We start from the raw sequence: 15199 nt of genomic DNA on the forward strand, positions 1-15199 counted from the left end.
ATTTGTCTAATTTTAAATAAACACAAAAATAGAGATGAAAATTTAATTTAAGTAAGAAATTTACTTTTGCTATGGTTTAATAAATGTCTATGGATATCTTCCAATTTCTTTTTCAATTTTTTTTTTTTCAATTTTCTTTGTTTCTCTATAATGTTGATAAGGCAACTAATACACCAAGTTCCGTCATGCTAGCATGTGCTGAAGTATTTAAAACAAGCGTGTTACAACTAGCCCGCGTTACCCCTCGAGTGCTTTCATTGCTTGTTGGCTCGCGCGCTCAGATGTGGGACGAATAGGATCAAAGTGAAACCCCCAAAATTTAAGCAAGACAGACTCTACACGAAACCCCGATCACCAGAGACGTGAGTAGAGCATCCTATATTTCACTTTAAACAATTATTTCAATATCTGATATTAGTTTACAGATTTTTTTGCCACGAAGCCACTAAAATGGTGAAGAACAAATATGTGAGCTGGAACGTGGGAGGAAATTCGGATAATGCGTTCCTCACAAATGTTCCCCCGGGAAACTTAGCTTTCTCTGGCAAAGAACACAAAAGTTTTGCGAGTAAAGTAACGCAACATTTTTATTTATTTATTTATTTTTGCGAGAGAATACAAAATAATTGACAAATAATTTTCCCACCACCATGGTTTCCTTATACTCTCAGAAAAAAGGAACAAAACCTGCCATTGGGGCGGTCCCCCTTCAACATGTACACTTTTGTACCTATATTAGAATAACCTTTTTAATGGAGACCGTCCCAGTGTCAGCTTTTGTACCTTTTTTTTCTGAGAGAGAATGTTCTGACGATCAAGGTCCTGTGGTGCAGGTCTGCAACAGTTAGTCTGTAAATCTTATGTGTCACTCGCGTTCTTCTGTCGCGATATTTGAAATAGGCCTATTTATCGTCCTCATTAATAGGCTAATCAAAAGACTGTGTGTTGCAATATTTTGTGCCACGTATCGTTGTTTCTGCGCGAGCACGCGGGTCGTTTTGTTCATACAAGTTCACACACACACACACACACACACACACACACATGAACTCAGTTTTCTTTTCAGTGCAAAATAATCACAGGAAATAGCAGAGTCACGTCTCAAGTTCTCGCAGTTGTGGCCAATTATTGAATGTTAAAACAAATATCATAAAAATAGGCATTATTTAAATGAAATTGCGCAATAGTGAAAGTGAAAGTAAGACGGAAGAAAATAACAAGCAACAATGTAAAGTGTAGGCCTACTTTTCTTGTAGAAATACAATTATAAAACCTTTTTCTCTTGACAAAAATGTACCCACTAAGCAAAATGATGTTCAAAACACGTCTTTTCAACGTCTTTGTCACAAAAGTCAGACGTTGAAAAGACGTCCACTGAGGAGCCAGAATGAAAGTTTTTATGACGTCTTTTTTTGACGTGTTCTGCACGTCCGATATCTAGACGTTCATCGAACCTTCACAAGGTTAAAACTAGTTCAGATGTGGCCATTGTGGCCATATTTCAACATCATTTATGGTCTCATTTAGACATAATTACTTTGACTATTGCTGTCAGATGATCTTAGTGAGAATTAACAGAGGTTTAGATGTTGATATTTGTTTAATTTGAAGTGTCACCATTGTGGCGATCAGTGTTTGCTTTAGTTGGGTTCTTGGTCCCCTTTCTTTTTACTTTAACTTTTCTTTGGCTGCTGTAACAGTGTGTTTGTGTAACACAATTGTTGTGGCAGAGAAAGCCTAGAAAAAGTATGAGTTGTTATCAGCTCAATGTTGATGATGACATAATCATCACAAAATGGGCATCTAATATTGTGTTTAAAGTTTTGTGTTTATATTTGGCGTTCATAACCACTAACCTTGTGGAACTGCATTATTGGTGCCAAAAGCATTAAAATGATAACTTATTTGAAGGTGTATAAAAAGCATGTGCACATGATGTTTTGAGCAAATGTATCATATAGTCACACACAGACATCACGATTTTGCATATGATTCACAACAATGGTGACAATTAAAAAAAAAAAAAAAAGCTTCATGCTGCAATGCATGATGGGTAGCTTTCATAGTACAAAACTCATCCTTAATTCCCAAGCTTTTTTGTTTTGATTGTCACCGTTGTTGTGATTCATATCCAAAATCTTGATGTCTGTGTGTGATATGATACATTTGCTCAAAACATCATGTGCACATGCTTTTTATACACCTTCAAATAAGTGATCATTTTAATGCTTTAGGCATCAATATTGCAGTCCCACAAGGTTGGTGGTTATGAATGCCAAAGCATCTGACAACATTAGATGCTTGTTTTGTGATGATTTCATCATCATCAATAAGCTGAAAACAGCTGATCTTACTTAATATTGGCTTTCTCTGCCACAACAATTGTGTTTTACAAACACACAGATAAAGCAGTCAAATAAAAGTTAAAGTAAAAGGAAAGGGGACCAAGAGCCCAACTAAAGCAAACACTGATCACCACAATGGTGACACTTCAAATTAAAGAAATATCAACATCTAAACCTCTGTTAATTCTCACTAAGATCATCTGACAGCAATAGTCAAAGTAATTATGTCTAAATGAGACCATAAATGATGTTGAAATATGTCCACAATGGCCACATCTGAACTAGTTTTAACCTTGTACGAAGGTTCGATGAACGTCTATATCAGACGTGCAGAACACGTCAAAAAAAGACGTCATAAAAACTTTCATTCTGGCTCCTCAGTGGACGTCTTTTCAACGTCCGACTTTTGTGACAAAGACGTTGAAAAGACGTGTTTTGGACATCATTTTGCTTAGTGGGTAATTTTAAATAAGAGTAGCTACAAGTATTAAGATTAATTTTCACATGAGCAATGCATAAATAATGATAATCAAGTAAAATTATTCTAACCTGCTTTTCCCTATTATTTATATAGTGTTAAGTAAATATAAACAAATGTTATAATTAACTAAATGGTTAAATGGTAGGCTAATTTTTTTTTTTTTTTAAGTATATAAACATTATATATATAGATGTAATTATAATAAGTATACACCAACCTTTTTTTTTTTTTTGTTCTGTTAGAAACTATTCTTCATGTGGTACAATCTACAATGACTGGTTTTGTTGAAATGAAATAAATGATTTAAGATTACTGATGATCACTGAGTTCAACCAACATGAAAAACAGGTTTTGTTGACATGAAATAAATTTGAGATTACCGATTATAACTGAATTCAACCAACCTGAAAAAACAAGGTTTTACTGAAGCATAACCGTTAGCTGATATAACCTGATTTCTCCTGCAAGGTAAAATTACTTCATATTATCTTTTTTTGTTTTATATGATGAAAGTCCTTTTTCACCTTGATGCTAATACACTCAAAAAAAAAAAAATATGAATTGCCCTTACTTAACTTATTTGAAGACATTTTGCAACCTGTTTGCAACCTGTTAAGTGTCACGGGCCCACCGGTGGGCCCAAATCCATTACATATTTAAAACAGTAATATCATATACTAAACCTAAACTAATCTTGACAAACTATATATCATTTGAAAGCTTACAATCTCTAGTTTTCATATTTGGTGACTGATTTTCAAAATAAATTACAGAGGAGCCGTAATTTATCAATTTGCAACAAGAATATTTTCATATTCCTAAGGCGTGTTCAGACCTTTATTTTCAAATAGCAATGAACATGAAAAATCATGAAAGAATGGTAGAGACCTCAGTTTGTTTTCATGCCAAGAGTTCAAAAGATACCATCCATTCAATTATTTTAGAAAAAGGATCTGAAAATGTGTTAAATATAAAGAAAAAAAAAATAGATTCACCATTTGTGATGTGGCAGCGAGCTATAGCGCACATACGTGTTCTTTTTATGTGATTCTTAGAGGTTGAATTCATATCAAAATCTGCCAAACTTCCCATATTACTTCTGAATAGAATGTCTACTTCATAAATTGTATGAAAATTGTGGAAATAATGGTTCAGATCACTCAAACCAAATATGGAAATGGAGGTGCCCTTATATGGGCAGTAATGGAGTCTGGTTGTCACCTAGTGAAAAAGTGTGGTACTGCGCCCAAACAAAATCTTACTGAAAGCTCATTTTTTGAGATATCAACCTAATTTTTGAAACACAAATTGTTCAGATTTTTTACTTTGATTTTTTTTTTTTTGCAGTTTTAGAGTCGCCCAGGTTTTAAAAATATATATTTTATATAAAATAAATAAAAGTATATTTCCACAAACTCAAACTTCTATAACTTTTTTTCTGTTTCACTTTCTTAATTTATTTCACTTCTACAAAATTCTGCCCAATGTTTTCTTTAAAACAAGACCAATTATACGTCTATATTCCAAAGCATTCTTTAATTACAACCATTTAAGTTCGAAATGTGAATTTTCATGTCTACTCAAAAAAAGGGGCGTGACAGTTAACAGGTTAATTTAGTTTTTATTCTAAATAAATTAGTTTAATTGTATTGACAGTGTTGCTCATAATTATGCACAATGTATATACAGTAATGAGCTACTAAGTAAATACAGGTGTCAGTACTGAGCATTAAACTCTGAGTGCCCAAAGCCTGAATGTTGAATTGTCAATACAACTGAAACATTTGAGAGAACATCACACAAACTGACTCAACATAAATTAATGTTGATTTTCCTAAAATGTTTTGGTTTTAACTCATCGGTGTAGCGACTGAGACAAATCAGACACAATTATTTGGCATATGCACGAACAAATCTTTTAAAAACTTCCATCTGAGAGCCGTGGTCCCAACCCTGTTACTCATAAGTATTAACCTCTTGAGAAATGTGTAGACATGTATCTAATCTTCCCACCTCATGATTTTCAGACTTTCTTGCATACACTGTTAGACCTTACCGGGGTTTTTTACAGTAAAATACTGGCAACACTGTTGCCAGTAAAATACTGTTAATTGTACAGTTCTTTACTGTAATCTAGTTTGTTTCTGTAAAAATGTACTAAATTTATAGTTAACTAATTACACTTGCAGAAACCGACTGCCTTAAATTGACCAACTGTCATTTAAATGTATTAACTTAAATTTATAATGCATTAATAATGTGAGCAAAGTATTACTGTGAACTTCTTTCATTTGAGACCACTAAAAAACTATTGAACATAAAGAGATTTCCACTGGATCAGCAACTACACAGTCACTGCCTGTTAAATAAAGCAACATGCAGCATATCATCAATGTTTGTAGATCTTCTCCTGGACTGAAGCACAGGCTCTACTCTTCTGCACAATGGTGACCCAAAAAATACATTTTACAGTAAACTACTGGCAACAGTGTTGCCAGTATAAACCTGTTTTATAACTTACAGTTTATTACTGTTAAAATACATTTTGTGGGTGTGTCTTTTTTATCTTACACTGATAACCCTTTCAACCCCACAGGACAATCCACACTACGAGTAAAAAGTAACGATGCAGTGAGATAATTAAGGGAATATGTAAGTGATTGTAAGCAGAATCACTGAAGAAAAGAGAAACACAAGAACAGAAAATAGAGAAACACAATAACTACGACTGACTTCCAGCCATTACACATTATTACACTTATTATTAACCAGTATGACTTTATTTCTGTCATACAGAAGTTGTTATTGAGATGTTTAATTGAAAATGTTTGGCTTGAAGTTACCGTTATAGAGATCAGTGCTTGCTTTAGTTGGGATGCTGATGCTAAAACATTAGTTTTTCTTTTGCTGCTTGAGCTGTGTTTTTGCAAGTCACACTTGTGCACACACAGTTTATGAATGACCGCAGTTATAATGATTATGATGACAAAATCATCATATTGCCTGTTCATTCACTAAGGAATTCATTCTCACTTATTCAGAGTTTAATCCTCAATCAAAAGTGTTACATTACCACCACTGTGAAAACGCAGCAATAAGATACAATGACTCTTTTTTTTTAAACACATGATGCATAACCAGAGAAAAAGAGCTACACTGTGTTTTAGAAACACCGAGATATCACAATTTAGCACATGAATCTCAACAATGGTGGCAATATTTCTTTTTTATTATTATTCATGCAGCAGTGCATGCTGGGAGTTTTATATTATCCTGGAACCCAGCATGCATTGCGACATGAAACTTTTCACCATTGTTGAGATTCATATGCTGATTGTTGATATCTGTGTGGGTCTGAGTCAAGCAGGAGTAAAATAAAATTGAATGCACTATATGATTACAATATTCTTCGGAAGACCTGATTACAGAAATATTGATTTCATTTAGTAGAATCACAGATATATGCTAAATATGAGATAACTATAATTTCAATGATTATATACAGGAAAAATCTGAAAATCAGGCATGTCCAGGATGATTGTGACATCATCGCAAAAAAATAAAAATCATCTTCCTCTTGACTTTTTCTTGCCATAACAAATGTGTTTTATAAACTCACTGTTACAGCAGCCAGAGAGAGATAAAAGATAAGAAGTCCAGGGACAAGAGACCAACTAAAGCAAATACTGATCTCCATCATGGTGACAACAAACTTTATTAATAACTAAATCTCTGTTAATTCTCAACAAGAACTTTTGTACATGTATGAAAGAAATAATCGTAAACTGGTTTGTAAACTGGTTTCACACTCAGTGTGGCTGGAATTCAGTTGTAGTTTTTGTGTTTCTCTTTTTTCTGTTCTTGTTTCTCTGTCCTTCAGTGATTCTGCTTATCAGGTGTTCATCAGTGTCTCAATTCACTCACTTCTTTTCATTCAAGTGGACTATATTAGTGAACTAATGTAGGGAATAGTGAATGAGGGTATAGGGTGTGATTGGGAAAACAGCCTCTGAGTGTCGACTTTGAGCACTGTTAATTCACAGTATATTCCTGTAGGCTACTTTTATTTTCTACGGTATATTACTGTTTTAATGGAAAATGGTATAATATTGTCAGAATTTTACAGCAAGGGTTAACAGTGTACTATGGTTTACCAAAATCAGATGTGTGGCGTATTCGATCTCTATAAACTCCAATCTGCGTCCCCAATTTGTTAATTTACATTACATTTTGCAAACTTTGTGACGCATTAGAATTATAAGAATCTTGAAGATTCTTCTCTTAAACACCCAATGAAAGACACCCCTTCCCACCCCCCCCCCCCCCCACTGGGCCCTGCAGGCCTCTGCAGGCCGAGTCAGACTGCCTTTCTTAAATTCAACCAAGAAGAAAACGGACAACTCTTGCCTTAAGGATGCCGTGTGTTCCAGCATGGCCTCAACAGGCCCAGGGCAGGAGGCTTCGAAGCATCCAGGACATGTGCTCACTCCAGCATCAAGGACAAACTCAGGAGTTCAGTGACGTCATTCAACACGGACGAAGTCCCTCGCAACTCTCACCATGTGCTCTCTATGTCCTGCCGGCCCAGAGCGTGTAGGCCACAATCTGCACTCCAGCCATGAGAACAGCGACAATACAAAAGTTCATCCTATCTTCTTCATCCAATGGAGAAGAAACGATTGCAACTTGCACCATGACTTTTGACCCTCACAGACACACCAACAGACTCACAGACTCATTTTTCAACCACTTCAAGAATTGGCCACGATTGCAACTGACCATGCAAGTACAGTATATCAATTTAATGAGGTGCTCTGAAAATGATCAGCTGATGGTTCTTTTCATACTGAAATAGATCTTGCTCCATATTTCTATTTCCTGCTTCCGGTTCCATATCACTCACCACTTTACCTATGCATGTACAGTACCAGTCAAAAGTTTGGAAACACTACTATTTTTAATGCTTTTGAAAGAAGTCTCTTATGCTCATCAAGCCTGCAGTTAAAAACAAAAAAAACAAAACAAAAAAAAACAGTAATATTATGAAATATTATTACAATTTAAAATAATGGTTCTCTTTTTTAATATACTTTAAAATGTAATTTATTTTTGTGATGCAAAGCTGAATTTTCATCAGCAAGTACTCCAGTCTTTGGTGTCTTATGATCCTTCAGAAATCATTCTAATATGCTGATTTATGATCAATGTTGGAAACAGTTGTGCTGCTTAATATTTTTTTATAACCTGAGATACTTTTTTCAGGATTATTTGATGAATAAAAAGTTAAAAAGAACTGTATTTATTTAGAATAGAAATCTTTTGTAACAATATACACTACCGTTCAAAAGTTTGGGAACAATAACTATTTTTTTTTTAAGAAATTAGTACTTTAATTCAACAAGGATGCGTTAAATTGATAAAAGGTGATGGTAACGATTTATATTGTTAGAAATGTTTTTATTTTGAATAAATGCTGTTTTTATGAATAAATGCTGTTAACGTTTTACTCATCAATGAATCCTGAAAAAAGTATTCCAAAAAAATATATTAAACAGCACAACTGTTTCCATCATTGATAATAACTGAGTATCAAATTATTATATTAGAATGATTTCTGAAGGATCATAAGACACCAAAGACTGGAGTACTTGCTGATGAAAATTCAGCTTTGCATCACAAAAATAAATTACATTTTAAAGTATATTAAAAAAAGAGAACCATTATTTTAAATTGTAATAATATTTCATAATATTACTGTTTTTTTTTTTGTTTGTTTTTTTTTTTTTTTAACTGCAGGCTTGATGAGCATAAGAGACTTCTTGCAAAAGCATTAAAAATAGTAGTGTTTCCAAACTTTTGACTGGTACTGTATGTATGGATGAATGTATGTATGTTTGTTTGTTTGTTTAGTTATGTTTGTGATTTAGTTAATAAAACTTGTGCACAATTATGAATTTGATTTCTGATCCTCTGTTTGCATACAAATTCCCTTTTACGATTTTGACGATCTGTTACATGCTCTAATTGCTGTACACGATAAGAAATATTAATTTTTCAGTGACCCTGAAAGATACATTTTTCCTAGAATAAATGAATAATCGAAGAGTTCATTGGAACTGATTAATTGATTGTAATATTAATTTGGTTTAAGTTAATCTAATTAACTGACCCAAATATAAAAAATTAATCATAATTGGTAATTATGGATTATTATTAATATTTCCCCTTTGAGCTAATATTGTTACATCGGTATGGTGATCAGTGTTCCATTTGGTTGGGCACTTGGAATGTCATTTATATTATTGGAATACTCTTCCTATTGATGCAGTGATGCAATAAGAAATCAGTTATTTGGTTTCAAAGGAAGATAAGTAATATATATATATAAATTTGTATTGGTAACACTTATGTCATAAACACCTTGTGAAACTTCTAATTGGGTTGATATAATCTCTCTATATTTGTAACAATATCTTGCAATTGATCATGCTTGAGTCACACTCAGACTTCAACATTCAGCATGCAAAACAACAATGTTAACAATTAAATTTTAATAAATGATCAATACTCTCAGTTCTTTTTTAGTAACTAGAACTTTTGTGTTAGTGAACTACAGTACTGTATGTCACACTACTGCAAGGATGAGGACACAGAGAATGACGTTAACAAGATTTATTTATACACGGTATGCATCTCCTGAATACAGGAAAGGCTTTGAGATCCACACAGGGGGACACAGGGCGAACACTTGAACTTGATGCAGCCCCGTAGATACTGGAATGGATTCTGACTCTGTGATACAGACTTGGAGATACTGGGAATAGATGACCACGGGAGATATTGGAATGGATATCCGTGAAATCACTGGAGAACATGAATAGGAGGTCGGGGTCAGACCTGTGGATGTTTGGCATAGGGAGTTCTGGGCATACTCTGCCCATGGGAGGTACTGGTTCCAGTGGTCCTGCGCTTCATGGCAGTAGGTCCTCAGGTACCTCCCAATCTCCTGGATCTTACGCTCCGCTTGACCGTTGGATTGTGGATGATACCCCGACGTTAGGCTGACCGATACTCCAAGAAGCTTGAAAAAGGACTTCCAGACTCTTGATATGAACTGTGGTCCTCGATCCGATACTATATCCTCTAGGATACCAAAGTGGCGAAAAATTTCGGTGAATAACATCTCTGCTGTCTTGAAGACTGTGGGAAGGCCGGGGAGGGATATCAATTTACAGGACTTGGACAATCTATCAACGACCACTAGAATGCAGGTCCTGAAATCGGATGATGGCAGATCAGTAATGAAATCCACGGCGAGATGAGACCAGGGTCTGTTCGGGATTGGTAGAGGCATCAGCTTCCCTTCTGGGAGACGTCGGGGTACCTTGGCGATTGCACAAGCTGTGCATCCCTGCATGTATCGGGAGGTATTCTGGGCCATGCCGGGCCACCAGTAGCGCTGTTGGAGAAGTGAGAGGGTTTGTTGGCTACCTGGGTGTCCAGAGCCCGGAGAGGTGTGTACGGAGTCCATGAGGGGAAGACGGAGGTTGGTAGGTACGAAAATCTTCCCCTCAGGACCCCCCGGCGGAGCAGGTTCGGTAAGGGTGTTGTTGGCTATAAGCTTGTCGATGTTCCACTGGATGGGACTGACAATCATGGCTGGAGGGAGGATAGTTTCGTTAATCTCAGTGAAGGTCTCTGATTGATAGAGGCGTGATATAGCGTCTGCTTTGAGATTCTTGGAGCCAGGGCGATAGGTAACTGTGAAGTTAAAGCGTGTGAAGAAGAGAGCCCATCGAGCCTGGCAAGGATTTAATCTCTTTGCTTCCCGGAGATACTCAAGGTTGCGGTGGTCTGTAATCACTTGAAATGGATGGTTGGCTCCCTCCAACCAGTGTCTCCACTCCTCTAATGCCAACTTAATGGCCAGGAGTTCTCGATTACCGACATCATAATTCTGCTCCGCAGGGGACATCTTGCGTGAGAAGAAGGCGCATGGATGGAGTTGTGGAGGGGTCCCCTGCCGCTGCGATAGAACAGCCCCTACTCTGTTGGTGGATGCGTCTACTTCTACTATGAACGGTAGATCAGGATCGGGATGACTCAGCATAGGAGCAGAACAGAAGGCTTTCTTCAGACTCTCAAAGGCTTCGGAAGCTTCAGTAGACCAGGTTAACTGTTTGGTACCCTTCTTCACCATGGATGTCACTGGAGCGCAGATTTTACTGTAGTCGCGGATGAACCGACGCTAAAAATTGGCAAAGCCAAGAAAGCGTTGCAGCTCTTTCAGGGTTTGAGGTTTAGGCCAGTTGATCACCGCTTCCACTTTATTTTGATCCATAGAGATGACGTCTGGACGAATCACGTACCCCAGGAAGTGCATGGATTCTTGATGGAATTCGCATTTCTCTAACTTCAGGTAAAGCTGGTACTCACGGAGACGTTTAAGAACTTGCTTCACCTGCAGGACATGTTCATCGAGGTTGGAGGAGTAGATCAAGATGTCATCAATGTAGATGATCACAAACCGGTGGAGCATAATCCTGAAACCAGACAGAAGTGTTAGTAACCGGAGAGTCACAGGCGTCGAAAGACGAGACCGGACAGTGAGCTGTGGACTGACTGGGGTTTATATGCAGAGCTGGCGTGGTGAGTGAAGTGATGAGGTGCAGGTACTGTGAATCAGAACTCCGGTGATTGTGATCGGGACCAGGTGTGCTGAGTTGATGCTGGCTGGGGTGTGTCGTTGAGTGAATCCGTGAGACAGTACACTAACTAAGTATTTGTCAGTTCAACATACAATTCCTATTTAACTTTACTTGTTTTTTTTTTAAGGCAATTGGTTTGCATGCTTTTTAAAGTAAGTCTAACTAATTAGATTTTACAGTGTTACAACAACTTTGACGATATAGTGATGATGTGGTAACACACACATTGATTTTAAGCATGAAAAGTGATTTAAAATATAGTACTTGAATATATGCTCTCCCTTTCACTGCACCGGAAAACATTGCAAATAACCTGCAAACATAAAACTTTCCCCTAAAGTTCCCATTTGGGTGTTTTTTGGGAAAATAAATGAGAACAGTCTGGAAACGTTCTTTTTAAGTTTTTTTTTTTATCCAATCAAGACTTTTCTTTCTTTGCCTTTTTCTCCTAGTGACACAAAATGGACGTTAAAGCACTGATGATTGATGCACTTGAGAATCTTGTTGATGAAGACTTCAAAAAATTCAACTGGCAGCTGTGGAATGGTGTGGAAACAGGCATCGATCCTATTCCTAAAGCAAAACTTCAGAAAGCTGATCGGTCAGATGTTGTGGATTGCATGGTAGATAAGTACAGTGACGAGGCTGGGAAGATCACAGTACAAGCATTGCGCAAAATCAACCAAAATCATCAGGCAAAGATCCTTGAGTCGAAACTTCAGGGAGGTAAGTACGTAAAGTAAAAAAATAAAATAAATATTTATGGCCTGAAATCAAGGACCTTGAAAGTGTCTCTTCTAAGTCTTAATGCTGTAGACTTTCATTCATAAACAGCTGTAGCTGCAGACAGATGTAGAGAATGTTCTTCGGGCTGTTGATATATTGTGATGTGTGTTTTCCTGACTTCAGTTCAGAGGCCTGAGCCGGAGGACAGAAGAAATGCTTCAGTGTCTGTGGAGGATCAGCCCATCCAGTCCGACTGGAAGAGACCAGACATTACTCATAGCACCCAAGAGTTTAAGAGCACAACTCTCACAGAAAACAGAAATAATGCAAGTATCTGTTTCTATACTTTTGTGAAAACAGTGCATTCAGGGATTGCTAGTCCAGCTTTTGTAGGGCCGCCGTCCTGCAGAGTTTAAGTCCATCCAGCAGCTGAAGCAGCAAGAGTTCAGGAGTTCATCTAAATCACTTTTTATTATTTATTTTATATAATTATGAATTTTATATTGTTGATTCATCTATTCACACAATGCATATTCTTAGTTTGCACACAATGCTCCTTATATAGTTTCAGTTCAGGTGACTCTATTAATGTTATAATTCTGCTAATACTGATGTTTCCTCATAGGTTTATATCCCAAAGGACAAGTCTCAGAGGAAACGTTCAGCTCTGCTGATCACCAACATACAGTTTGAGCACTTAAGTGACAGGGCTGGAGCAGAGAGAGACGAGGAGAACATGGAGTGGCTGCTGACAGCTTTGGGTTACAGAGTTGAGAAATACAGAGATCTAACTGGGCAAGTGCGTATCGAGCTAGTGGACTTCTGATGTGGATATAGAAATGTGAACAAATATTTTACAATGCATTATATACTATGCATTTCTGTAAAAAAAAAAATGTTTTTATTGACAGGAAATATCTGATAGAGTCAGGAACTTCGCTGCACGTTCTGAACATAAAGACTCGGACAGCACCTTTGTGGTTCTGATGTCTCATGGGAACATAATCCAAAATAAAGATGCCATTTTAGGTGTCAACTATCATCGCCAGCAAAACACCAATGATTTCTTCTTTGTTGACGACATCTTCTCCAGTCTGAACTCAGAGAAATGTTCTGCTCTGATTGATAAACCAAAGGTTATTCTGATTCAAGCCTGCAGAGGAGGTACGACATTACTGATAAAACTCAACTCCTCTTCTTATCATATTTCTGTTTCTCTTTGTACTTTGTATTTATCTTTTTCACAGATTTACTGTAATATTATCATCCATATCATTAACCGTTTCTCTGTCCAGAACACCTTGGCGGTGTGAAAATACAATCAGACTCCACTGTGCACATAGAGAAAGACTTCATCTGTTTTAAGTCCTGCCTCCCTGGTAAGTAAAACACTGATTTCTGATGCAAGATTGATTTGTAGATCACACAAAACACTGTTCATTTTGTTCATATTCAAAAATAAAGCAACTGTTGTCCTTTTTTAAGAATGTTACTTTAATGTTGATTCACACTTTGAAGAAGGTGAACTGATGAAAGCACATGAAGCAGTCTGTTCATGTTGGCCAGTGTTTCAAAGTTTGGGTTGCTTTGCTAAAATACTTTAACCTACCAACGGTTTTTCTCCACAGGTATCGGTGCATACAGGGATTCTGTCGAAGGAAGTTTTTTTATCATGTACATCGTGGATGTGTTCTGTAAATGGGCTCATATTGATGACATTATGGAGTTGTTCAGAAAGGTACAAGTTAAAAATCCCATTTAAATTGGTTTGCTTTATTTCAGCCCAAAAGCAAAATAATCTCTTCCAGTGCTTTGCTCAGGTAAAATACATACAGGAGTTTGCTTCTTGTCACATTCAAATTTTATCTTTTTATTATAGGTCACCTTACGCATGGAGAAAGACCCACAGTTCAAGCATGTAGAGTTAAGAAAGGATGAATTTGCAAAACTAATGCCGTGTATTGACAGGACGTCCCTTCCCAAGAAACTCTACCTGTTCCCTGGACTCTGAGGATGTGCAGTGTAACATCAGTCTAAGGCAAGACACCTGAAATCTACAAAAGAAATGTATAAAGTTTAATCAAAAAAGCTAAATAGAACAAAATCTCAAGATCAGTGAACGAGTTTCTTGCCTTGAATCGAGTTAAAGAGGCATTTTATGCAAAAATGCATTCCAGATATATACAGGCAGTATATTGCATGCAATTATCACTTATGTTCATTTTACTCTCATTTAATATGATTTTTTTTAATATACTTTTCTATTTTCATATTACTATATTTACCAATTAACTGCTGAGTTTCCATCCAGAATTGCTCTACTTCTTTCATTAGATAGCTTATTCTTCTTCTACTTTTGATATAACTTTGATAAGTGCAAATTAATCAATAAAGCTTCTCTAATTTGTTACCATGCCTTTGTCTCCTGCCTCCAGCATCTGTTTGTAGAAGATTTCACATATGGGAAGCGTCCGACTCATATTAAATATATCAGACTGAATCTGATATCGCTGAATAAAATGGAAACTAACAAAACTCTCCTGTTGCTCTAAAGCTTTTGTGTAGCGCTCTCAATACCCTCATTGCTGACCAAATGTGTTTATAAAACAAAAATATATGAACAAAAAATATAAAAAGGTACTGTAAAATATCAAAGTACAAACTAAGAATAATAGTTTTAATAATTTCATTATAAGATAATAGTGTTTAACACACAGTGAGCCAAAAATGACTTTACAAAAAAACACACCAGTTGAGTTGCTGAATATCTAAACTGATATTATTTCACAGCTCTATGAAATGCTTGATTCTGATTGGTCAGTCAGGATATTCTGAGGTCAGTTATTCCTCAGCAATGAATTGAAAAGTGGTTGAAGACTAGACGACCACAGACCGTTGACTGAACGTCTGATGCGTATGACACGCAAACAAAGTCATCG

At 36.4% G+C, this 15199-nt stretch overlaps 1 protein-coding gene across 1 annotated transcript; it reads left to right on the top strand.

The window, feature by feature from the left end:
• Window positions 1–235: 235 nt before the first annotated feature.
• On the top strand, window positions 236–14670 carry LOC311077626 (caspase b-like). The gene is made up of 8 exons (XM_084106203.1): window positions 236–362; window positions 11987–12260; window positions 12444–12586; window positions 12886–13059; window positions 13172–13424; window positions 13556–13639; window positions 13889–13998; window positions 14140–14670. Exons 2-8 carry the CDS (start codon window positions 11996–11998, stop codon window positions 14269–14271), a joined length of 1161 nt encoding a protein of 386 aa, XP_083962329.1. The 5' UTR covers window positions 236–362; window positions 11987–11995; the 3' UTR covers window positions 14272–14670.
• Window positions 14671–15199: the final 529 nt, after the last annotated feature.

Source organism: Abramis brama (genome assembly GCF_963993115.1).
Source record: "Abramis brama genome assembly, chromosome: 2".
Taxonomy (NCBI): Eukaryota; Metazoa; Chordata; class Actinopteri; order Cypriniformes; family Leuciscidae; genus Abramis; species Abramis brama.